Here is a 27,385-nt window from a genome sequence, read left to right on the forward strand (position 1 = left end):
CTCCAAGGCTGCAATCATATGCACACTTTCCTGGGAGTAAGCCCCATTGACTATAATGGGACTGACTTCCAAGTAGGCATGCATAGGATTGGGCTCTCAGATGGCTGGCTGGCTGTGATGGGTTCCCTGCACAGGAACCTGAAGAGGGGAGCAGGCAAGGCAAGGCATTCGAGGCAAGCTGAAGTGGGAGCACTGAGCAGCAGGTAGCACCCAGAGCAGGCTTGGCCTGGCCTCTTAGTAATAATCATTATCTCATCATTTATCTGAAATTCATCAATCCTTATTCTATTCCAGTTCCTAAAGGTAAGCTGCTGGCTGTTATGATTGTCTCCCCTGCACCTCTCAAACTGTATATACACACTTTCCTGGGAGTAAGCTCCATTGACTATAGTGGGACTTACTTCTGAGTAGACAGGCATAGGATTGGGCTCTAAATTAGATATGCCTTTTAGATTTTTGGTCACTTACAGAAGTAAGAGGGGTGGTGGTTTGAAAGAGGGTCCCTTTGGTTTCCTCCCTTTTTAGAAGCTTCCAGTGATCTCTAAGAACATTTCTATTTCAGCAAGCCTTCTGTAGCACCTGACACCTGCTGCTTTTATGATTTATTGATTATTGTATGTTACGTGCTTGTATGTTCATCCATTATGCCTGTGATTGTTTGCTGCTTTTTTACATTGCATTTTACAGTTTTATTTTACAAGTATACATATTTAAATTGTCGTAAGCCACTTTGGATGCCCCTCAGAAGAAAAGTGGGATAAAAAATTAAATAGGCAAATAACAGTTTTAATTCATACAATTTATGATCCAATCCTAACTTTCAACATTCTTGCTTTTTCAAAATATTAACTAACATTTTTCACTCACTTTAACAAATAAAAAAGGCCCAATTTAATTAATTAAATTTGATTTTGTTGCGGGGGAGGGCTACAAAATGTTCTTTGCACTGGGCAGCAAATGGGTTAGCTACACCACTGAGCATGGCTTTGCAGATGGCCCACAGCAAGCAGGTACAGCTTAGAAATATTGAGGATGAGACTTGGATGGAGGTAGTCAGCATGGCAGACAAGCACCAACAGGTTACATATGTTCTTCAGAGAGCAACCTTGCTGCACCCCAAGGTGCAACAGTTCTTGTTTAGGCTGTCTCAGCATCAATCCATATCCCTACCTCTGATCTGCCTCAAAAGCTGTCTGTTTCCTTTGTTCTTCCTTACAGTGACCGCATACGGACCACTCTCTTCTCAGTCCCTGACCTGGGGTGGCTGTATGTGCAATTTACCAGTTTTCCAATGGAACCGCCCATTCTTCTAAGGAGGTTTCCCTATGAATTAAGCATCCCAGAACATCAACAGTACCATTGCTAACAGTTTTTGTTTTAAATACCAGGCACTGCTACAGGATAGCCAGGTCCATTGGTTACATCACATCTCCAGTTCATAGCAGTACAAGTAGAATAATCATACTGGTCATTCTTTTGTTACAAGCATTCAAAAAGAATAAAGTTGGTATACGTTGCTTGCAGAATGCACTGTAACACTGCCATTCTAAATTTCCCTTTGACTGCAGTAGAAACAGAAGGTCACTCTGGCATTTGCCACCCGCAAGCAGACCAAGGGCCAGGAGGAAGTTGTAACCCTTCCTTCTGAGGATGTACGCCACTTCACCCACCCAGCCACCCATCAAAGTTGCTGAGCTTTTGCTTCCCAACTCCTGCCAGAAACATTTCAACTGTCAGTTACCCTGGGACTGCTGAAGCAAAGGGATGGTCACTGTAGCCTCTGTCACCTGCTTTGTCTGAAAAGTAGGACAAAATATAATTAATTATATGGGTCATTATATGGTCATTATAATGTCATTTTATGTCATTATATGGGTACTCTAAATACTTGGAAGATATAAATGGAAACATTACCACTCATTTAATTTAAGGCAGACAGTACCCATTGTACAAGGCAAAGCAAGCCTTTTAATAATGGCTTTTCAACCTGCCTTACTAGAGTTCCCTGAAAATGTCAACAGGTGTGTGGATGGAGGTGATGCAGTTGACATTGTATATTTGGAGTTTCCAAAAACCTCTGACAAAGTTCCTTAGCAAAGGCTGTTGAATTAACTTAGCTGCCACAGAACAAGAGGACAGGTCCTTTTGGTAACTGGTTAAAGAACAGGAAGCAGGGACTAGGAAGAAATGGACAATTTTCAGATGAGGGAAGCAAGACCTGGGGTCCCTTTGAGATCTATCTTGGGACTTGAGCTTTTTAACTTGTTCATAAAGGATTTGACATTAGGGGTAAACACAGAGATGGTAAAGTTTGCAGAAGACACCAAACTATTACGGGTGGCAAAAACCTAAGCAGGATTATGAAATACAGTACTCCAAAGGACCTCTCTAAACTGGGCAAATGGGCAATGCAATGGCTAATACAGTTTGAAGCAATTATAAAGTGATGTACAGTGGGAGGAGACAAGCATAGGACTGTGCTGTAAGTGTGTTAGTATACTCAAATAGCCCCTATACAAATCTATGGTGCAGCCACATTTGGAATTCTGGTTGCTACGTCTCAAGAAAACAATTGTGGAGCTGGAACAGGTGCAAAAGAAGGCAACCAGAACCATCAGAAGGCTGAGGCACTCTCCTTACAAGGAAAGGCTACAACATTTGAGGCTTTTTAGCTTGGTAAAAAGGAGATTAAAGGGGGACATTATTCAGACCTATAACATTATGCATAAAGTTAAGCTAGAGACCAGGTTTTCTCCCACTCTCACAATGCTAGAAACCAGGGATCATTCACTGATTCTGGTTGGCAGGAGTTTTACAAAGGAGACACTTCACAAGTGCATAACTAGTCTGGGGAATTTGTTGCCACAAGATGTGGTGATGGCCACAAGTCTGCAATGAAATGATCTAAATATAATGGTCAGAATACAGAGATGCTGTACAACCGATCAATACGAGTACGATCATTTCATAACTCAGTGGCTCCCTTCACCCTGGTTGTGGAACTTTAGATTTGAATGATAAACTATCGTTTTAAAGGCTTTAAAAGGCTATCAAACAATGGACAGATCTATCAGTGGCTACTAGTCCTGAAAACTAACACTGGCTTCAGTGGGAGCATGTGTCTGCAGGGGACCAGTGGCAAGAAAGATGTGTGCTTTTCTCTCCAGCTTGTGAGCTTTCCAGAGGCAGCTGGTGGGTCACTGTGGGAAACAGGATGATGGACCAAATGGGCCTTTGGCCTGATCCAGCAGAGTTTCTCTTAAGTTCTTATTCCATTCAAAGCCCTCAGCTTCTATCATTAACATTAAGTGAAAGCTCTTACTTTAAAATGTTCCATTGCTTCAGGCAACAGTGATGCAATTTCACAAAGGGGAAGCAGTCAGATAAAAATCAACCAAGAGGAAGACTGAGAGAAATGCAAGAGAAACTGAATCATAACCATAAATGAAAACACTGCAGATTCATACAAGGGAACTTGCTGGTTTTCAGTTGCATGGTTTCTATTATCAGCGAAAGCAAGATGAAGCTCCCCTGTGAGGAAAGATTAAAGCACAGCTGCCCAGGAAAGGACCACCTGTTCTTCCATGTTTACTGTAGGTAAATCCAGCTCTTTAAAAATACACATGTGCTGAAAAGTATTTTGCCATTTAAACTCAGGTACATGTTGTATCCAGGATCAAGAAATAATCTTGATCCTGGATCTCTCTCTCTCTCTCTCTCTCTCTCTCTCTCTCTGACAAAGCATTCCCTCAACCTACCTCACAGGGCTGTTGTGAATATAATTTAAAAAAAATAAACTATAAAGTCGTCAGTGCCCTGAAAAGTGCTTGAGAAATGATTTTATTTTTAAAAAAATCCACTCCCTTTTTGGATGGCCATCTTAGCTTCTGGCCTTTTCCCAGACTCCAGAGAAAATGGCAAATGATGCTGGTAACTGTTACAGTTTCTCATTTCCTATCAACACAAAACAAACAAAAAGATGAAAAGCCTTTCACTACACACCAGAGGCACTGGCTTCAAAAAGAATACAGTTTCTTTTGGAGATGCATTCAATGGGCAGTGCTACGATCATCCTATTTGCTCCAGCTCTAGCTATCAGTGATTCATTCATTAGGAAGCAAGTGTCCATGCAACAGGGCCATAGCTGGGGGGGGCAGGAGGGGTTTTGCCCCCCCGAGACAGCAGTTTGCCCCCCCTAGAATTTTTTCCAACCCTGTCCTCTTTCTGTCTAGTCAGGTGTCAGTTGGGGATGATTTGAAGCCCTTTCTGCAACTTTTTCATGCACAGGAGGAAAGAGGGCTTGGTGCTTCTGGCAGGGATGGGAGGGAGTGCATGTCTGTGGAGTGGGTAGAACAGGGTCCTGGAGGGCTCCTTGGAAGTTATGACCTCTGGTCACCCTGCCCCCATATAGAGCATATGGAGAGCAGGGCTAGTCAAGAGAAGCTACAAGGAAGGCAGGGAGAGATTTCTACTTTTAGTGGCAGGGGGGTTAGTGGGAAGGGTGCTATTTCTTCAACTGTGGAACATGCTAATTACTACAAGGTATTGCTGTGGAGTTGCAAGGAGAAACTTTTCCGTTTGGAGACTTCATGGTGGGGTTTTTGCCTTTCATATATATATTTAAAATTAATGGCTGCTGCTTGGGGACTAGGGAGACCCTTTTTCTGGTAGAGAAAGCATGGAAAGCATTTGAGCTAAAGAGAACCAAGAACTTAAGTGTGGAAAAGGTTCTGAGCAGGGGCGGATCCCAGGGAGGGCATGGGTGCATACCCCTCCAACTGTCCTGTCAGCAGGGAAGGGCACCCACCGGGATGGAGAGCAAAATCAGATGTCAGGGAAGCACCCACTGGGCAGGTACCAAGGAGATTGGTTGCAACAAGAGCCCAGGTCTACCCACCAAGCAAATAGTTAGCAAATAGTATAGCAAATAGTTTGAGACCTACATAATTATGCAGGGCATGGATGGAGTGGATAGCAAGAGATACACTTTTCCCTGTCACATAACACCAGAACCAGGGGACATCCACTAAAACTGAGTGTTGAGAGAGTTAGGACAGATAAAAGAAAATATTTATTTATTCAGTGTGTAATTAGTCTGTGGAACTCTGTGTCATAGGAAGTGGTGATGGCATCTTACCTAGATGCCTTTAAGAGGGGATTGGACAAATTTCTGGAGGAAAAGTCCATCATGGGTTAAGAGTCATGCTAGGTATGTGCAAGCTCCTGATTTTGAAGTAGACTACCTGAGAATGCCAGATGCAGGGGAGGGCACCAGGATGCAGGTTTTGTCTTGCTGTCTTTTGTGCTCCCTGAAGTATTTGATGGGCCACTGTGAGACACAGGAAGCTGGACTGGATGGGCCTGTGGCCTGATCTTCATATGTTCTTATGTAGGCTATAGGCTCAATTGGGAGCCCAGGTCTACCCAAGCAGGTAGACCTGGACTCTAAGTCCAAGTGGGAACCCTTCTCTACCTGCCCAGCAAATAGCCACAGAGGCTATAAGCTCAATCGGGAACCCAGGTATACCCAGCAGGTGCACCTGGGCTCCAAGTCCAGGTGGGAGCCCAGGTCTACCCACCCAGCAAATGTTCACAGAGGCGATAAGCACAAGTGGGACCACAAGTCTACACAGTAGGTAGACCTGGATTCGAAGTCCAGGTCGGAGCCCAGGTTTACCCACCCAGTAAATAGCCATAGAGGCTATAAGCTCAGTCAGAAGTCCAGGTCTACTTGGCTGGTAGACCTGGACTCCAAATCCAGGCAGGGGCCAAGATCTACCCGCCTGGTTGACCTGGGCTCTGAAGGTAGTGCTCATGGTCTCTCTCTGATACAGACACTGAATCCACTTTAAGGAGATTCAACCCTCAGAAAGATAGAAGAATTCAGCTATACTAGGTAGATTCAATAATTCAAATCTTCTGTACTTTGCTTTTTAAAAGTCATGAATATTGTAAAAAAAACTAGTGTTCCAATGGCGTTACTGTATTTGACTTGCATATCTTTCCTCTTGCTTTTATGTAAAGTAAATAAATTTTATTTTAGTATGTATCAATGCATCAGCAATGTGTCATTGGCTAAGGAAAGGCTTTCAATACAAGCAAATACTACCTGCACTGCAGTGATATGTTTTACTTTTGCAGGGATGCAAGCCTGTGTATTGTGCTGCTGTGTAAAATGAAAGGATATGTTGCATGTTATTTCTATGTAGACAAATACATTTTACATTGCATGCAGAGATGCAATTATTCTATGCAAATTATTGTTACATTGCTTTACAGATAATGAATGCATGTTTCAATACCCCCCCCCCCAAATATTTTCTCTTCATGATATTTTGGGGAGTTACGAGTCTTTGATGTTTCTCGGTACTGATCCCTGCATTTTGCACACCAGTATAGATACCCAATGTAATTGTCCCCCCTGAAAAAATAGTTGCCCCCCACTTCTAGAATCCTGGCTATGGGCCTGCCATGCAATATTGGTTCTGTGTTGGAACATGGAAATAATCCAGATGTTTAGTCAGTAACCCTCTATTGGAGGCACGGATCTCTAAACATTCTTAACAGTTTGTATCTTGAAACAGTCAAAAGGAGTCTGGTATTGTAAACAGTCATTTTTAATGCCAGGGCCGGCATCCAATTTCATGCCCTTTCCACCTAAAGAACTGACACCAGATCTGAGTCTTCTTTAAGGGTACTGTGCAGAAAGGCCAAGTCCTCACTACTCAGGCAATCCCAGCTTGAAATGGTCTTGTAAATAACCTGCTGGCTACAGCTGTCCGGTGACACTTATCTCCACTTTTCTCCTCTTCCACTACCACTATTCAGTGGCTCAAAATGCTATCTTAATTCAGTGGTATCACTAGGTGGGTGATAGGGGTGCGGACTGCACCAAGTGATGCACTCAGGGGATGTATGACACCACTGCTAGGAAAAATGGTAAAATCTTGGTACTTTTGAATAATGACAACATGTTATGCATAACTTAATGCAGAATGCAATGAAACAAACCACGTTGAAATATCTGTATTCTATCAAAAGGTATAGCTAAAAAAATAAAGGAAAACACAACTGCCTTATATAACAAAATGTGGATTTCCTTAACTTAAAACTGACCAATGTGACTGATTGACTCTTAGAACAAAGAGGTGTTACTATGACACAGCAGGGAATCAAGAAAGTGTTAGTATAAGTCTGCTCTGATTTCCATGTATCAGAGCTAATATTAGAAATTAGAACTCTTATTCAGTTGTGTGAGTGTCATCAAGTTGACCATTGGTTTTTGGTTGGTTACTGATTTGTTGGGTGACCTCTACTGTTATCTACTAAAACAAATCGAAAGTGTCGACCTAATGTGTGGCAGCAGTGAAGAAGGTCAATTCTATGCTTGGGATCATTAGGAAAGGTATTGAGAACAAAACGGCTAATATTATAATGCTGTTGTACAAATCGTTGGTAAGGCCACACCTGGAGTATTATGTCCAGTTCTGGTCGCCGCATCTCAAAAAAGACATAGTGGAAACGGAAAAGGTGCAAAAGAGAGCGACTAAGATGATTACAGGGTTGGGGCACCTTCCTTACGAGGAAAGGCTATGGCGTTTGGGCCTCTTCAGCCTAGAAAAGAGACGCCTGAGGGGGGACATGATTGAGTCATACAAAATTATGCAGGGGATGGACAGAGTGGATAGGGAGATGCTCTTTACACTCTCACAGAACACCAGAACCAGGGGGCATCCACTAAAATTGAGTGTTGGAAGAGTTAGAACAGACAAGAGAAAATATTTCTTTACTCAGCGTGTGGTTGATCTGTGGAACTCCTTGCCACAGGATGTGGTGATGGCATCTGGCCTGGACGCCTTTAAAAGGGGATTGAACAAGTTTCTGGAGGAAAAATACATTACGGGGTACAAGCCATGATGTGCATGTGCAACCTCCTGATTTTAGAAATGGGCTATGTCAGAATGCCAGATGCAAGGGAGGCACCAGGATGAGGTCTCTTGTTATCTGGTGTGCTCCCTGGGGCATTTGGTGGGCCGCTGTGAGATACAGGAAGCTAGACTAGATGGGCCTATGGCCTGATCCAGTGGGGCTGTTCTTCTGTTCTTAAATAAAGTTAAGGAGAGGGGGTTACACCAACCCTAGTGATGCACTGCATTTAGGTTGTGCATATAATATTGTAATTTGTTCTGTATGATGATCTGGGGTGGGAGGAGGTCCATCATGGGGGTGACCCAATTTGCTCTCGTACTGGGTGATGCAAACCCTAGTGACACCTCTGCTTAACCTGCAGGTATAGCTACACACACACACACACACACACACACACACACAGTGAGGTAATGAGAAGCTGTGATGCACACCACTTTGCTTGGACTGTGCACTCACTGAATCAAGGAACAAACAGATATCTGGCTTTTCTTTTTTGCAAATATATTACCTGAGCTTCAATTACCATTATCTAGATGGTACACCAAAAACATGCAGCTTAATCCTATTCAGGTTGAGGTGGTCAGTCTGTTACAACCCATTGCTAGTAGCATCTGACCAAGTTTGCCATCTGAGGTGACCTGCCACCTCTGCCTCAACTGCAGCCCAAGCACGCCCACACACATACATACCTCCCAAAACAAGGTCCCTTACTTCCTTTCGTCCTTGCATGGTTCTCTCCAAAGACAGGAAGTGCAGAACTTCCTGTCTTTATTTAAAGGGACTATACAAGGAAGGAGCAAGATGAGTGGATAGAAAAGCAGATCAGCAGTGCCCATGTTGTTTTTTCAGGTGTGAACAGCAGCAATCCACCTCCCTATCCACTCAACTCTCTCCCTCCTTGTTTGGTCTCTTTAAATAAAACAATATTTTCCTGTCTTTGGAAAATAACCATGTGAGGAAAGAGCAAGGTAAGGAAGGAGATCACTGAGGTTTTGTCCATGGCAGGTTGGAGGGAGGCAGTGGCAGACTCACGGTGAAGGGGCAGCTCACCCCGCCACCCACTGCTTGATATGAACAGCAGCATCTACTTGGATGGGTCAACTGGAAGACAAAGTGAATGTCTTAGGTTCATTGTTCATTTTGATGGGCAAGCCTGAGGAGGGACCACAGCTTGTTGGTGAAGCATCAGCTTTGCTTCCTGAAGCGCCCGGGTTCAAGTACTGACATCTCAAGCTGAGACTGGGAAAGTCTCCCATCTGAAATCCTGGAGACTTACTATCAATCAGTGTAGGTAATATTGACAGTCTAACAGTTGGATCGGGGTATGACATCTTTTCTCTGTTCTTGGCTTATTTGGAAGCAGACAAAGAGAAAACCTCCAGCAGATGGCAATGGTTCAAATTAGCAGCTTCCTCTCATATTCAATTACCAGCCTCTCAGCAAATGAAACTGATTTCATGATGCTCATGAACCTTGTAGCCCTTGCCCGGTGTCAAACATACCCAGCTAAACTGATTCCCACCCACATCAGATTACTTTACAGTTTGTAATTACAAATTGCTGGGGCATTAAATTAAAATTCTTCATGCAGAACAGCAGTCATAGGAAACTGATCCAGAATATTTTCAGAACTTAGCAAGGCAGATATTATGTATTTTCCCTGTATCTTATGTTCATTTCAACGTTGCCAAGTGCAAAGCCAGAAAGATATAGCTTGCAATGAGAACAGAAGCCAGACAGGGGTGCTTACTACTTCTACATGGAGCACACACACACACACACACACACACACACACACACACACACACACACACACACACACACACACACACACACACACACACACACACAGAGCCTTAGACTGTCATCAATGGGAATTTCACCAGTGCAGCAGGATGAAGAAGGTTGAGTATTTTCTTGTTTCTTACACCTGTTTGTTGATTCAAAAGCATTGCTTTGTTTTCCACAAGAACCAAGGGAGGTCCCCACTTGTGTAACTGAGAGAGGGTCAAAGGTGTCCTGTGTCCCTGGGTGGCACACTGGGGGGATGGCACCACCAGACCTGCGCCTGCGGCAATCCCACACTGTCACTCTGCACGACTGGAGACCAAGTGCCCATGAGAGGATTGGGATATTCATCAAGGCCTCCTCACCACCACAGCACCTTCTCCAGCAACCCCTCCCCTCACTGTTGGCCACTTGTAGCAGTTGCGAGCCCCTCTCAGCAGCTTTTTTCAATGAAAGAGTGGCTCGCAACTGCTCCAAGTGAGTTGTAAACCTGGAAGTAATTGGCAGTGATGTTGTCACATCACCACAATTATTTCTGGGTCAGGCGGGGGCAGTGTTTGACTTCACAGCCCCTGGGTGAGACTCAGGTATGCTGCTGCAGTGTCCCACTTCAGACTGACCTGGGTACTCATGGCCTGGAGCTCATGGGTGCTCATAGCAGCAGCTGGAGTAAAATTGCTCCAGCTGCCACTGTGAGTGCCCAGGTAGCAAGTATGCACCCACTGTGAAAATCACCCCAGCTGCTGCTGTGAGTGCCCACATACTGCAGTCACTTTCTGACTCAGAAAGCAACTGGTGCGCCTACACACAACAGCTGTCAGCTGTCCCAATACTGCCATCTTTGTTGATCCAAGATGGTGGTGGTGGCACCACTGCAACAAGGTGCTATGGAGGAAGGGTGCCACGAGCACAGTAAGTTTGTGGACCGCTGCCCTAACATATCAATAACCTGCTTCATACGTTCTTCAGAGCACATTCCACAAGTAATTCAGAACATTATTAGCCCTGACAAACTCTTTTTTTATATCCAATATCAGCAACATCAGACTCTCATCTGCCAAACTGCGACCAAACCAGGGAATCCTAAGCCAGTTATGGCTGAAAAGTTTGGGGCTGGGACCAAGGTTTTGCATTGCTGTAAAGTGCCAGGGATTCCCTGTAAAGTTCCCCTGAGGGCTGGGGATAAGAATAGGCCCTCAGTTTGGCTGTACTTGTCGTAAGAGGCGACTAAACAGCCACTGGGTAGATGGGACTCGTCAGCCTGGGAAGGCAGCTCATCTGAGAGAAGGAAAACTCTGATCCCAAACCTCCGCTGCCTTGCGGCTACATCCAGTTATGGAAAAGGCTTCAGGAGTCAACCTCGAGGCAAAATCCGGAGCCGGAGTCCCTGAGACAGTTCATGGCTGAACACAGTCAGGTTCTGGCAACTCCTGCGACGCCGCTGGAACCAACCGTATTGGCTTCTGCCTTTCCATTGGACCATTTCAGCGACGTGGAGAGGGGGGATTTGCTGCACGGGTAACAGTCTATCCTCCATATCTACTTTACCCAGGCTTCATGCACTGGAGAGGACACTCTGTTCCAGAACACTATTCAGAGTGCGATACCATAGTCTTCCGAGACTGAAGGATGACAACAAGAACAAGAAAGTGCCAGGGCCAAGGCCTTATAGAAGCAACGTTACGGCCTTAGAGAAGCATATAACATTACGGTTATATTTTTTTTATTGGCAACCTTCAGTCTCGAAAGACTATGGTATCGCGCTCTGAAAGGTGGTACTGGCACAGCGTCTAGTGTGGCTGAAAAGGCCAATCCGGGAGTGACAATCCCTTCCACACCGGGAGCAAGTGCAGTCTGTCCCTGGTCTGTCTCCCTGGCTATGGGCCTTCCTTCTTTGCCTCTTAGCCTCAGACTGTTGGCAAAGTGTCTCTTCAAACTGGGAAAGGCCATGCTGCACAGCCTGCCTCCAAGCAGGCCGCTCAGAGGCCAGGGTTTCCCACTTGTTGAGGTCCATCCCTAAGGCCTTCAGATCCCTCTTGCAGATGTCCTTGTATCGCAGCTGTGGTCTACCTGTAGGGCGCTTTCCTTGCACGAGTTCTCCATAGAGGAGATCCTTTGGTTTCCGACCATCATCCATTCTCACGACATGACCAAGCCAATGCAGGCGTCTCTGTTTCAGCAGTGAATACATGCTAGGGATTCCAGCACGTTCCAGGACTGTGTTGTTTGGAACTTTGTCCTGCCAGGTGATGCCGAGGATGCGTCGGAGGCAGCGCATGTGGAAAGCGCTCAGTTTCCTCTCCTGTTGTGAGCGAAGAGTCCATGACTCGCTGCAGTACAGAAGTGTACTCAGGACGCAAGCTCTGTAGACCTGGATCTTGGTATGTTCCGTCAGCTTCTTGTTGGACCAGACTCTCTTTGTGAGTCTGGAAAACGTGGTAGCTGCTTTACCGATGCGCTTGTTTATATGGGTTATATACGGTTATATGGGTGCAAGCAATCTACGGTTATATGGGTGCAAGCAATTTGGGGTAATGCTCTCAGAGGCTCAAAGGCAATGTATGGGCTTAGTTGCAAGCCAGACATTCTGAGCCTCTCCCATGAGGTCTTCACCTTGTATTGCTTGCTTGAAAGCTCACTAAAAGGTGGGACAAGAGAGAGGTTTGTTTTGTTTATGACAATTCCCCTCAGGTCTGCTTCACCCTGTCAGCACAATGGCAGCCATAGAAACTCCTCTGACAAAAGGCTAACAGAGAGCAAGCCTACTCAATATGCAGGGGAGGGAGAGACAAGGGGCTGTCAGAGTCCTCTTGAGCACTTGAGGCTGGCAGCACACTCATCTGTCATCTCCTGGGTTATGCTATGTGCTGCCCTGAAGGTCTAATAGGCTCTCAGCCTTGACCCTCCTGCTGCGTGGGTTTGTTTCTGGCTGAGTTTCTATTAAAAAAAATATCTGAAGCTTGGCAGACTTGCGTGTAAGGGGGGGAAGGAATCTTTCCTCCCACCCTCGTTTGAATATGAAATGGAAATGATCTTTTGAGCTACTGAAAAGCAGGAGTTCTGGTGTCTAGCCAGTCTGACTTTCGTGCCACAAACAAAACTGAGTCACAACAAGGCAAGCTGCACCCATCCAATGCTACAGTTCTATCTGTGAGAGCAAAGAGGCTGGAATCTCTTCAAGAGGTTTTGTTTGTATAACTAGAATTTAAGAGACGCACACACAGCTTCTCCCCTCTTCCTAGCCATCTGTAGCACAAAACAGTGCATGTCATCACATAAATGTGCTACACATTTCTGTATCTCCATCATAAACAGTCGGTTTGTGGAGCACTGAAACACATAGGGAAATGAGGTCATGTTACAGACTGGGTTCTATTACACACTTCTGAGAAGAAGTAAGAAAAAGTCACACAGTAGCGGTGAATTAATTCTGCCCTACAACCTACTTCACACTAACCTGAGTTTGAGAGCCATATAACACCTCTCCTCCTTTATCATCCATTTGGTTGAACTATTCTTCTCTTTAAAGGTGGGCTAGTGAGACCACAGTACTTCCAAACACACACAGAAGTTCTTCCCTTCATCTAGGTTGTGTGACTTCCAGAAAGGTTTGATTAAGCATTAATCAAAGGAAAATGTTGTATGAAAGCATGTGCGAAACAGGAAGTTGGCCCACCAGGTCAAGCAAGCTCCAGGACTCTTGTCTTGAAGAAAAGGATTAAAAATGGCAGATGATAAATGCTTTCTTCCCTCTCATTCCTCCAATTTCCTTGTGCCATCTCTAATTCCATTATTCTAAAGCTGTAAGTTCCATTATTGGAAAGCTGTAAGTTACAATAGTTAAACAGAATCTCTAGACTGAGAACCAGCATACTTTGACTAGAAAATGCTTTGGTCAAACAGGGCTACTTTATCACTTTCTTGCTCTGCTTGTGAGTTCCAGAAACACCCGACTGATCACTGCTGAAGACAGAAGGCTGCATTAGCTGAACTTAGTCCATTCCAAGGAAGCAGTTCTTATGTTCTACACCTCCACAGCTCCTCAATTTCTTTCCACATCACACTGCTGCTCCCATCTGCTATAAAACAAATAAGCTAGAATTCTGTAACAATTTTTGGACCAAATTTTTTAGAAAACTATCTAATTATTATTATTATTATTATTATTAACAGTATTTATATACCACTTTTCAACAAAAGTTCACAAAGCGGTTTAAAGCAGTCTAATCTAAATGTGACTTCAATGCAACCTCTATTCAATGCACCAGCTCAACCAGCAGTTAGGATTACGGTGTAAAAAGTGCAGGAGGCACATTACTCAATGGGTACAGGCATAGGATGCATAGATTACAAACATGAGATTGATACACTGAAAGACTGCATTCAGTGGAGACTAGCAAAATGCATACAAGCAGATCACATAATAAAACTTTCACTTGAAGCAGGGGGTATGAGGTTGCATAATAGAATTGGTTGGCAACCTTCCAAAAGACTATGGTATAAGCCTTCAGCACCCAGTATTCATTACACTGTATTGTCTCTTCCCCAGGTATGTGGGGCTTGAGTTCAATATAGAATTGCTGAAGTTTGGTCTGAGTTTTAGGAAAAGCAGCTTCCAGAGTTCATATTGCCCATTTGCAAAACATGGATCCACAGCACAAAAGCCAATGATGCAATTCAGGGAGGGTAATCGTTGGTTTGAGCAGGCAGGAATGGCTTTGGCAGTGCTGCTGCCTGGCACTAGCTTGTAGGCATAGTCCATAGTGAAATATGAGGGCATAATGCAATAGAAATAAAGAGGGAAATGACAAAGAAAACGTATTACTTGCAACATCTGGCTCCCGACCTCACTGTACCATGACAATTCTGTTCTCATCTTTGCAAGGAAACTTTCTGAGTAATTAAAACAAACCCCTCCAGGCTATTTTTCATTTCAAATTCAGCTCCTGAACGCCTTCATGAATAATGCTGTTCTGATCATGCTCCCTTAGGCTCTTCGCTCACATTCAAGCCCATTTCACTGGCTTGGCTAATCCCTCTCTCCTTCCCCCAATCCCAAGTTGCGCTCTCTGCAGTGTGAACAAGACCCCATAGCAGCTCAGTCTCCACCCCCACATTGGAAAAGCAGTAGCCTGTGTACCCTCTTTCCCCTGCAGGCCATAAAATACCTAATCAAGAATGAACTTGTTACCCTGCAACCAGGAAACTGCTGTACAAAAATGTTGATCAAACATAGTGACGGAAGCCCAAAAAGGACCAGTGCAGCCCTATTGATTTTAATCCAGACCACATCAGCTTTGAGTCAGCATAAATGGACAGCTGCTGAAGGTTCACTACTGATTCCTGAGATTATCAATGCATCCACAGCCTTCTGAGGGTAGGTCACAGAGCAACTCTCTTAGGGTTCACAGAGCTCAGCCTGCCAGAAGTCCAGCAAAACCACCTGTGATTGCAAGCATAGATTGGGTACCTGTCTGACCACATGGTGCCATCTCTATATTCAAACAGTTCAGATACTTCAACCATTTCATTATCCACTTTTACTCTGGTTCCATTTGCTTTAAACCATCACACTGATCAACTGAAAGAAGTCTGTTTTGCTGGTTGGTTTTTCAAGCTCTTTTTCCAGAATAAGAAACAAATGTAGCTATCAGAGAGGACTCCATTTTCTGATGCTTTGGTATCACTGGCCAAGTACATTTTTGTAACTGTACACAACTGCATGCGCAGTGGTTTTCAAACTGGTGGGTCGTGACCCACCGGTTTGTGTAAGGGTTTCCCCGTCCCTTTAAGGGGTGGGGAAAGGGGAGACGCAGGGAAGCGATCCCCAAGATAGCATCCCTATGGGGGGCGAAGGGGGGGTGCTATGTAGGTAGGGCTGCAGCAGGCTGCCGGAGGTGCGGGAGCCCTGCGCAGCACTCCCTGAGGCTTGGAATAGTCAGTAACAGCAGGTGCAAAGCACTTTCATTTTGCAGGAGGTGCTTTGCTCCTGTTTTTTCTGAACGTTCCAAGTCTCGGGGAGCGCTGTGGAGGGCTGCACAGGGCTCCCCACACCTCCTGCAGCCTGCTGCAACCCTACCTACATAAAGTGAAAGCACCCCCCCTTTGCGATGCAATCCTGGGGATCGCATCACTGCCCTGGCCCCTCCCCCACAAAGACTTACTGAGGGATTAAGCTCCCTCAAAGTTTGAGAAACACTGCTGTATGTCATTGTAGCTACTCAATATCCAGCCATCCACATTCTGCACCACTAGTACATACCTTACTTGCATGATATTTTCTGCCACTCAATAACTAAAGGTTTTTTTTTACATGTATAGGCATCCCCACATATCCATGGGGGTTTCGTTCTCCCTCTGGCAACCCCCATATCCCCTCTGAGGATATGGAAACTATGGATAAAAGAGGACCCTATATAAATACAGTAGCAGCCCATGCAGTATTTTTGTTTTTCTATCGTAGGGATTGAAGCATGGGAATTTCTTGTTAACAAAGGAACATTCTTACTTAACTGAAGAATGTGATGTACAAGCATTCAGTCTGCACACTGCAGGGAGAAGACTCACACAACATTAACAGGAAACGGGACATTTCCCTCTAGTCTCCCTCTAGTGTGCAGGCTGCCTGCCTTCATGCTGCTCTTCAGTTAAGCAAGAATGTTCCTCTGTTAAAAGAAAGAAATACCCATGCTTCAATCTCTACTACAAAAAGAAAAACACTTATCCCGATCCACGGATAAGTGAAACGGCAGATATTGGATCCGTGGATATGGGGGTGCCTGTTCACAATTTCTTAATGCTTGTGGTCAAGTCCCATCTTTTGCAAAAGACAATTCTTTCTTTAAGAAGTGAGCATTTAAGTATCTGAGCAACATTTCATCCTGAGCTTTTCACCACTCTCATCTGTGCTTGCTGCTAAAAGGTCAACTCTCCTCCACATACTCTCCTGCTGGCAGTTCCTTCCACTGACAGTATTTCAAATCTGCTTGCCTTCAAAGCTATCTTCATAAAGCTGCCTCTAATGAAACATGCCATTCAGTCCTAATATTACATAAGCACTTGAATTAATTTAATGCTATGACTCTACATGCATTGCGCACAATGCAGCCATAAGAAAGCACATTAAAGTCCCATTAATTTCTGAGAGAGTTCAGCACACATAAACAGTACTCTTTTGCTAGATCAAAGGAGTTTTAAAGATACCTTACTAAAACACTGCACCCACTAGAATGGTTCTTAGCAAGAAACAAAAAAAAAAAAAAAAGGAAAATCTTTAACTGTGGAGTTAAGGCTAATGAAGACACAACAGCCTGGCTCTATTGCTAGAAAGGTAGAAAAAGTTGGACCTGGAGCATTTTCTGCTTCTTAACATCAGAAGACAAGGTCTTTTCTTCTGACTTACAAAAGGAGTTAATCCAATCCTTCCTCTCCTCACTGAACAATCCAACTTTTTCAGGATATATTTTTCAATGCCCTTTCAGCTTAGATTATATTCTGTTTCTTACTTGTTGTGGTCTCATTTTACCACTTTCAGTGACCCATTTTGTCTAGAAAAGCAGGAAACTTGTAAGGCCACTCATTTCTGGCAGTTAGCTAGAGAAGCACAGTGGCTAATAATTGAGCTACGAATTGGGGCTTCTCCAGTTCAAATCTTGTCTCTACCAGACCCACTGCCATCTCAGTTGCAGCCAAACCCATTGCCACCAAGGGCCTGACAGGAGAGCTACCCTTAAGCAACTTGCTGCATGGTTTGCTTCTATGGGATCAGCTGAAACTCCTAGCAAACCCAGTCTCCGGTGTAAATCTCTGTTTCCAGGGCAAGGGGGGGACAGGCCTAGATTCTGAGTGGGGAGGAGGGCAGAGCTGCACATGATTACAAGACCCAGAAGATTTTAAAACCCCAATTGTTAGGGTAGTGGGGCCTTCCACTATTTACCAGGTGGCCTTTGGCAAGGTACAGTTGCATTAGTGCCATTAACAACCTGCAACACGGGGATAATATTGAACCTAAAATATAGAATTGTGTTTTCAGGATTACAAGATGATGGCTATGAAGTACTTTAGCACACTCCAAGGTTGTATACAAATGTTAAAAATTAGTTGTGTTATTTCAGTCACTCAAGATGTTGATGCTCTCCTGTGTTGTAGACAACTGACTAGCAAGACTCACTAACATCTCAAAATCCTTTTAGCTTCAAATCTACATTATGTTTTCAAGGGCTCAAAGATAAAGTACAAAAAATTAGTCCAATAAAATAAAATTCATGTGATAGATATTTATGTGCCTTCACTTCCTCTAACTCCTCACAGCAGCATGATCAGCATGTCCCTTTTCTCCATCTTGCCACAGTAGTTACACCAACTCAAAAAGCAGCAGGGGGAAGTGAAAGGAAAAGCACTCACTTTCCTAAACTGATGCGGCCTGCCAACCTTGTGGAAACTGTCAAAGGGGATTGGTTGCTGCCAAGATTCTGTGATATTCTCTCTCACTCGCGCACTGGAGAGGACACTCCAACTTCGTCATACGGCGTCGGCACAACACGGGAAGCAGCAGTTTACCGGTTATAAGTCTTCGCTTGATTGGCGTAGAGCATGACGCCAGGGGCTGCTTCCGACGTAGGGAGAGATCATTGCATCTCATTGGGCAGCTACCGCCCGCCTTAAGCTGGGCAGTCCCCAGTCAGTAAGGTGTTGCCTCTCCACGGTCTGTTAACCTCACGGGGTGCGTGGGGTTTAGGGTGAAAACCGACAAGCGGAACGACAACTCTGCACCATGCAACAACCATTCGGAGCGTGATACCATAGTCTTTCGAGACTGAAGGTTGCCAACATCCTCTCTCACTCTGAATCTAGAGGAGATTTTAATTTCTTTCATAGATACGATTAGATGCTAAAAGTCTTTCATCTTCAGAGGCTGCTTATTTGTCACACTAACACCCAAGGTGAAAGCTGCACCATTTCTGTACCGCTAGCTAACCCCACTCCATAATCAACATATTTTCCATCTCTCTGGAAGCAATGAATTTTCTAAGTAATCTTGCCATTGGCATTACCATTAACTAAATAAAAAGGGCAGGTGTGTGTGGGTGGAACAAAAAAAAGCACTGCCAAGTTTGCTAATCTGCAGTGTGTTAAAAAAAATGATATCAGTTTCCCTCTGGAGAGACTGCTAAAATGATATGCAGTGAAGTCCTCTCAATATAAATCTACACTGCATTCGCCCTCTGTACTGCTCTCACATATGGAACATCCATCCTCCAACTATTTAAAGCTCTCAGCTTGGTCCCTTGGCTCAAGGTACATACTCAAGTTATTTAATTATATCAGAATTATTCTCATTTTGAGCTTGCTGTTCTACAATTTGGGTCTCAATCTGCATGTAGTTGCAAACTCTGGCAACAGCCAGTAGGAACAAGGCTAGATCAATAAACAGATTGCTGTCTTTTCAAATTAATCAGATTATCAAGTTCTGCTTCTCTGAAGGACTCACTGGCAACTTGGGAGCTTGGTGTGAACACTAGGATCATGAGAAATTCTATTATAGATCTAAACAGTCAGTCTAGTGAAGACAAGAGAGTCTAGTGAAATTAAACTAGGCTCTCAAGAGATCCTTCCAACTGGGACAAACAATTGCCAGAGGTGTGTGGTTGGGTACGTGAGTAGATGTGCACATGCAATATATATATTTTCCCCACCACCCTCTCCTATTTTCACACACACTCATTCACCCTTGAATTGCTGGTAAGCCTCAAGAAAATGAAGAGATGCCATAAAGATGACACTATGGAGAAAATTTGTATCCTGGTGAGATCACTCTATCCCCTTGTTTTCATGCTGATGGTATAGATCATGGACAAAAATTCAGAAAAACAAAGCACTGCAAAGAAAGAATGAATGTCTATTTATTACAAAAGTAAAATGCAAATTTAATCTGATTTTTCATTAATCCCTTTACAAGAAGCACTGCAGGTCCAGTGGCATCCTCCTTTAATTTATTACCATGTTCACTGCAGAGCAATGGAAAATGTTCACTTAAAAATATAGACAATAGTCATGTATAAAAGACACACGCACTCCAGTAATAGCAGCATTAGTAAGAAAAATTCTCAGTGCAGACAATTAATAGACAGCCATCATGCTATATACAGACACATTGAGCTAAGGCAGGGTTCAGGACATACTCTTCAAGCAATAAAGTTAAAAATGAATTATACATTCAGAAAATGTGGTAAAGACCAGGAAGGGACTGCACAATTGAATACCCTTCCACTTCATTTATTTCTTGCCTAAGAAATGCTACCAAGGCAGAGAAGTGTTCACATGTAACTCCTTAATATATTAGTTTTATATAATCAAGCAGCTTTAGGTAGAAAAAAAATTAAAGATGTGATCACTTACAATCTGAAGTGACACAGTTCAGAAAGAGTTGGGCCCTGTCCCATCAAAAGGAAAAATAGCACCCAGAGCAAGGAAACATAAGCTCCCTCCACTTCTAATTGGCTGAATTAGGATCCCAGAGAGGGTGCAAAAGAATACGAAATACAATGAAAGCTGAAGCCCACCACTTTTGCCCAGTCTCAAGAGCTGGGCAAGGATTAAAATATCTAGTCTTGAACTGTCTCGTTTGGATACAAATTTGGGCTGCTAGGTAAGACTCATTGAGTGCAAAAAAGGAGTTTTTAAAAATAAATTAAGGCAACTGTAAAAAGAGCAGGAATTGACTCTCTGGGATGGCCACCCCGCCCATTAACATTTTTGTACCCCTGTTATTTTTGTGCCTGGGACTCATACCTATTCACCCAACCCTAGTTCCTTAACTGGTTGGATCATGTGATATTCTGAATGTATAGTTCATTTCTGAAGTCTGCCTAGCCACTTAGGACTCTATTAAAAAACAAATCAAAACTGGCAGGAGTGGCTGAAATCCATCTGTATCACTCTGGGCACAATGTTCTTGACCACAACATAGAAGAGGAAGTCTATTTCGAACAGAGTTTTAATAGAGAGAGGGCTGCCACAGTTCCTTTACCCAAGAAGCAGGTCAGGATTTTTAAAATTGTTGTTATTGCTGACTTCTTTACCTCTTTATGTCCTGGAAGGAATGCTGTAGGATCATAACTTGTTGGCCTCACATTAGAAGGGAGGAGGACTGACTTTCTTAATTACTCAAGGCAGATGTTTAGGCTCCCACATTTTAGTACAACAGAATTCTCAGTTTCAGTAAGAGCCGATAAAGGATGGAAGGAAAGAAGACAAGCACATAATTCTAGATTAAGTATGCATTGTGTATGTCTACGTAAGATGCTGGGGCATTGTTTGTTTCTACCTCTATCTCTGTTGCCTCACCTCCTGAGCTAACCATACCCCCACCCTTTCAGCAAGTCTAGCCGGCTAGGGTTGTAGTCCTATTCACACTTACCTGGAACTAAGCGCCACTGATTATAATGAGTCTTACTTCTGAGTAGACATGCACAGGATTGGGCTTTAATTCTCCATGCAGCAAGGACACCCTCTGGGCTGCAATGCTGGGCTAAGCACCATCAATTGCTCAGTGCAAATACTTCAGGTCCTATAAAACCCTTGTCTCCAAGCTAGCCTGCAGTCTGAGCAACACACCCACAAGAAACCCAGCCTCTTTTGTCCTTTATCATCTCGTCTGGTACCCAACCACCAGTATGCCTCTAAATATTTCTTCTGTTTCATCCACCTCACTTGGTAACCAAATCTGGCTAATGCTCAACCCTCAGTTCTTCATTGCCTTGATCCAGTACCCATCTGTGACTGTATCTCCTACTCCTGGACCTCTGCCCCTTGCATGGTTGAACAAAGCAGATCACCCCACTGCAGCCTGTCTCAGTGCTTGGCCAAAGTATGACAGACTGCTGGATCCAAATTCTAAGACGTACAGATATTGCCACTGGTAATCCTATAAATGAAAACTTTTGGAAGCGCAAAAATTTCTAGTATCCTTTAAATATGGTTAGTAAAATTTGCAAAGCACCAGAGAGTAGGCAGTCACAAAAATTTGTGATTGAATCCATATCCTTTTCTGCTATAGACAAAAATTGGTTTTTGCATGTTTTGTAAGAAGAAACTTCATTTCTCCAAAACCAGACTAGGAAGGAGTCTTTGGGAGTTTTGAAAGAAGAGAAAAAGCTTTGGACAGGTACACTGATGCTGGTTTTAAGTAGTTCTTTGTGGCACATATGTGTGAGTCATTAAGCTAAGACTTCAAAGTTTATTACAACTCCAAAAAACCAAGAGAGGATGCATGGAAACAAACTAATGGGCTACAGATGCCAACATCCATTAGCACCCTCCTTGGTGGAAAACTGTTTGTTCCAGCTAAGGCATGTTCACTTACTCCAACTCAGATATACATCTCTTTCCAGCATAATCTACAACTGAAGCTGAAAGGGTTAAGGGGGCTGGAAGGGTTAAGTAAAAACTTCCAGTGGCTTTTCTAGATCCTTCTTTTAGATGGACAGTGTTCCTGGCCAGCTTTCCAGGTTCACCATAGTTCTGCAAGCAACAGCAAGGAAGAATGGCAAATCTGAAGCCATCTAATCTTTATATCATTCTGATTGTAAATGTTTAATTGCCCAAGATCTTGCCAGAGAAACCCAGAAATGTCCCAACCAACAGTACCTTGAGCTGGAGAGAGCCCATGATCTAAGTGTGGAGTGGCAAGATTTCTCACTCTACAAAGCTAGACTCCATTGAACGGGTATTTATTAGGGAACAGCAGAATCCATGTAAGGAATGTACACACAGTCTTGCTGAAATTTTGAATTAAGAAGGAAAAATACTGCCTTGAGTCTTTTAGAAAGGGAAAGAAGTGGTTACCCTCCTGTAATAAGCAACCAGGCTTTAAGGGGTGCACAAAATAATAGCATTGAGAATCAGACAACATTGCTGTATGGAGCTTTGCTAAAGGAACACCTATTCAAGAGCCCTTAGTAATGTTTGCCCATCTACTGTACTACTACTGCTTATCATCTATTGTACTTACAATCTGTTCTCTCTCTCCCCACAGCAGAGATGCAAAAGAGAGAGATGTTCTTACAACTTCCCTTCTTTTCTACATATAACCTCTGAAGTCCCAGGTCAGATACAGAAGAGCATTCCCTGCCATAAGAAATCAACGAAAACCAGTAAAGCGGGGTAATGATCCCCATCATCAATTGTCAGCAAGGGGGTTAAGACTGAAGGCCCTTCTTCATGTATTCTAAAAGCTGAGGTACAAGATGAAAACCTACACTTACCAACTGCTAACTAAAGCACTGGATATGACATTCTAATATGGGTTAAGATAATCAGCCACTCACTAAAAATGTTTTGCATTTACCCTTGTAGCTGATCTAGAAGTCTGAGCTTCAAACAGTCAGTGTACCTCAGCATCCAGCCTCTCCTGGGGATGTTGGCATATAATCTCCATGCCAACGGAGACGGCCCTTTATTGATACCACAGGGGGATGAAAAGTGACAGACTTCAAGGTACAGATGTTGAGATACAGTACTAGAAATGATGAGCTCAACTTCCTTGACACATATGCCAAAGATGACAATTTTGCTTTGGAGAACTCTGGTATACAGGAGGCAGAATTAAAAGAACATTCTGCAGGAGACAACTGAACATCTCACTCAGATCTGAAACCCAGTTTTGAGGGGCTTCCCTCTCATAGGAGATTCAGGAAAGCTCTCTTCTAGCTGAAGAGCTATTCTACCTTCAAAATATAAGCCCTCATTTTAAACAGCTTATCTAAAGAGGTTAATTTCTTCTTCAAAGCAAATATGCCTCTAACAATATTCCAATACATCCCATTGTTAACAGCACATTCTGCATACTCAATATTAATTAAAGATGCCAACGTCCCCACAGGGAGCAGTGTCAATGGGCAATGGAACTGGTAGCATGAGTCTACAGCTCTTAGCACCAGCTCTAGGTTACTTTGTGTTCACTTTTGTATCCTTCCACCAAAGGCACTGCTCTTCGGCATCAGAGAAATTGGGGACAGGGAACAAAAAATCACCTGCTTTGGAGCTTCTTAAACAAAATAACTTGCATGACTCAGCTTAACTCCCACAAGAAGTCAGGTAGCTGCAAGGTTATTCAATGTGGTTGTCTGCGCTCAGAGAGCAAAGGCATTATGCAGCAATATGAGCAACTCACTGCCTTTTGTCTGAGGGACAGGCAAGGCACAGAATTTCAGAAGACTTCAAGCTACTGTAACATTTAAGTTCAAGGAACCAAAGCTCAGAGCAGCAACCACATTCTCCTAGGAAAATGTGTGTGAGCACACGCACAAAAAACATTGCCACAAAAATGACTAGAGGTGAACAGTATACCAATTTCAGAAGACTGTTTCCTTTCTACATCTGCTTGACCTTTCCTTCATTCTGTCAAGTCACATGTGAACAGACAATACTCTTGCAAAGTATCCTCTAGCTCCCATAAAATGGCACTGCTGTGGAGGCCACAGCTGTTTTACTATTAACATATTGCTTGGATGGTTTAACCTTTCAAGTAGCAGCTGGTTCAAGTAATTGAAGCCCTGGGCTTCATGGCAGAGGTTCTCATTCAAGGTTGCTATCTCTTGTGCTTAGACCTTAAGCATGGACAGTTCACTGCCCCAGCAAAGAAAAGCTTTTTGGGGAACGGATTCTTCATAGGGGAGAAATGTTTCACCACGTCTTCTCTCTTATTCCCTCTTTTTCCAGTTGGATCTAGAACTCCCATGTTTCCAACCACCTAAGCCCTGACATTGGGCTGTTGGGATCAGAAGCCAGAGGTCCCACCATCCCGTAGGAGAGAGGATGAAAGAGGTAGAAGCTGCAAAAGAGATCCAAATATGAAGAGATCCAAACATGAATCGAATTCTCAAAGGCCCCCCAGCTTCACAAAAGCAGAGCACATCTCAGCATCCCCCAAAGCTACCTGAAGGTACTATTTAATCCCTGGCAGGCAGGGATTAACACATCTTTAAAAATGGCAGTAACTAGTACTAAGAAACCTTAAAAGGTAAATCAAATCTATTTTAGACTGATATTTAACATCCTGCCCAAGGACAGGCATTTAACATCCATTGAAGCTTACACTTACTAGGCAATTGAAAAAAAACAAAAAAGTTTTTTAATATCATTGCACTGTGATAACATAAAGCTGCATAGTGAGGTGAACCTGAGCTACTACAAAAGGTGGAAACTAATGGTTGCTGCTGCTGAAGCACCTCAGAGAAGCCAGCTTCTGAAGAGGCTGACAGTTAACACTATGTCAGTATCAAGCCTTAATGCAACACAAAAATGAGCCAGCTCCCATGACAAGGTGACTGTTTTCCCTCAATATTCAGATGTAGAAAACACAATCTTGTGAAATCACCACCACATGGCTTGTTTATTTTCTAGCATTTTTCAGGATCAGGTTACCTTACCATGCAAGGCCACTCACAAGACCACGTGATCATACGAATAATGAGAAGAAGTCACAGCATGGGGGCTCTTCCACCTCAAAATTAGCTTCTGCACTGAGCTTGGGGATGGACTCTCACCTGTACACACTAAGTAGAATCAGCATTGCTATTCCATAATTATAAACTTTTCTCGCATGGACACTGCCTGACAGGGATCCAGCACAGAATTTCAACAATACATCCCATGTAATACCTAAGGAGGAAAGAAGAAAAGGAGTATCAGCCATGAGCACTAGAATGTGGAAAGATCCAGCAATCATATCAATACATGTAGTCATAACATAGCACCAATGCATCCTTTTTAGATATTAGGCAAGATCAAATCTATTTCAGAGTCTGAAGGAGCTTTCCATGGAACTTATTTCAGCAAGATTTCCAACAGCAGCAGGCTAATATTCCTTGGGAATCACATGTTCTGAATTTGCCACTACCATCCTCTCATTTTCTGCTCCTGAAATCAAATTTCCCTTGAAGAGGAACTGTCAAATGCCATCAGAGGCATTTAGCATTTTATTCCTGCCTGCCTCTCAAGATAATGGCTAGCAAGATGCTGAATAAAGTAACATAGCTATGAAAAATGTACAGTGGTGGAATAGCATCTGCCTTTGACAGTGCTAAGAAATTTTTGAGACTGGTTAGCTAAAAAAAAATCTCATTTCAACTTCCTTAACACAAGGACCTAACTACAATGCATTCTAAAACATACGTGATTCTGCAGTTATACAACACATGTATTGTTTTATTAAGTTCATTGTCATCATAACCACCTTCTAAGACAGGGGTTCTTAACCTTTTAATGATTACAGACCCCCAGATGGATTGCCCAATATGTCCCCATACCTCCTTTGCCAGACTCTTGAAATCATCACCATCACCAGTTTTATTAGGTGCCAGTATGACTTCAAAAGATGTCAATAGCTTGATTTTACTTTTCATATGGATAGTTAGGATGCCTCAATCCATATCAGCAATGGTGATAGTTAATCTAACATTTTTTGAAAACAATGTTCAGAGATTGAGGGCAGAATCCTAAGTACCCCTTCGGCCAGCGCAAGTCCCTTGCTCCAGCCAAAGAGTGTCACGAAAGTGCCATTAAGCACTTCCACGCCATTCTTCGGGAAGTTAGGCCGGTGCATATTCGCCAGCCTTCCCGCACTGATGCAGACCCCAGGGACAGGTGAGTTTGCGTCTGCTGAACTCAGCCAGAGAAGGTTTGGGGGTGTGTATGGAGGGCAGCGAGGAGATGGAAGGGTTTTGGGGTGGAAAAGGGAGCTAGCAGGTGTTCCCAGGGGCAGGCAGGGAGCAGGAGGCGGGGCCAGGATCCGACACTTATGCTGGATCCTAGCCCCATTCCCGGGCTGCTTGGATTTGCGCCACCACTGGGGCTGCTGCAGCTTTCCCCGGGGTAAGGGGAAAAGTTTCCCCTTGCCTCGGGTCAAGCTTCAAACAGCTCAAAACTTGCACTGGATACAGGGCAGGCCTGCCAGCTTGCCCGTTCCAGTGCAAGCCAGAATTGCAATGTGAGCCCCACACCACCATCATTTGGTTCCCATACCCTCAAGGGGTATGGATACTGCCATTAAGAATCCCTGCTCTAAGACATATCCATGCTACAGACAGGAACCTGCTATGGGTGGGAAAGACTTACCCAAAGCTACCCAAGAAAGCTTTGCTTGAGATAGCACTGAACCCAGGTCTCCTGAGTGCAAGTCAAGACCAGACTAGACTTGCTGCCAAGATGAATGAAGAGTTTATTGGGGATTTTTTTTCAGTTTTAAACTAAAACTAGCAATTAATAAACATGCATACAAATTTGTATTTGTAGCAGTTCAAAACTTTCCAAGATCTCCCAGAAGATCATGACCTTCAGTTCCTGCCATGATTTACACATGGTGTAAAGATCTGCAAAACTTACCTGTCAACATGGTAGAGAAAAGCATAGCAGGGAAGTAATGATGAAAATAGAGTACTCTGCCCATCATAAAGAAAGGAAGGTAATGGAGAAGCCATCCCAGCATGATCTGTCCACCACCTCGCAACAAGACTTGGGAAAGTTCTAGAACACATATGCACACACCTGAGGTCCCATTCATTTATTACATTTCTTGAATTTTTCCTCATCCCAAAGCCGTATAAACATTTGTTCAGGTCAAGCTTCCTGCAGAGACAGAGTTTCATGAAGTGTTTCCATGTCATCA

The 27,385-nt window shown here is 43.6% G+C and overlaps 1 protein-coding gene across 3 annotated transcripts in view; it reads right to left on the bottom strand.

The window, feature by feature from the left end:
• Positions 1 to 19,623: 19,623 nt before the first annotated feature.
• The window catches only part of POMT2 (protein O-mannosyltransferase 2), a 37,147-nt gene continuing 29,385 nt past the window's right edge, over positions 19,624 to 27,385 (bottom strand). For 2 of the 3 annotated variants that reach the window (XM_066627741.1, XM_066627725.1), the window contains 3 exons: positions 27,103 to 27,243; positions 25,266 to 25,380; positions 19,624 to 24,550 (listed from right to left, as the gene is read on the bottom strand). In XM_066627741.1, coding sequence (XP_066483838.1) covers positions 24,445 to 24,550; positions 25,266 to 25,380; positions 27,103 to 27,243 — 362 coding nt within the window. In that variant the 3' untranslated portion in view covers positions 19,624 to 24,444. Of the gene's footprint in view, positions 24,551 to 25,265; positions 25,381 to 27,102; positions 27,346 to 27,385 lie in introns of those variants that run through there. The other variant, XM_066627733.1, reaches the window with a different exon arrangement.

The sequence above is a fragment of the Tiliqua scincoides genome, chromosome 1, assembly GCF_035046505.1.
Source record: "Tiliqua scincoides isolate rTilSci1 chromosome 1, rTilSci1.hap2, whole genome shotgun sequence".
NCBI classification, from domain to species: Eukaryota; Metazoa; Chordata; class Lepidosauria; order Squamata; family Scincidae; genus Tiliqua; species Tiliqua scincoides.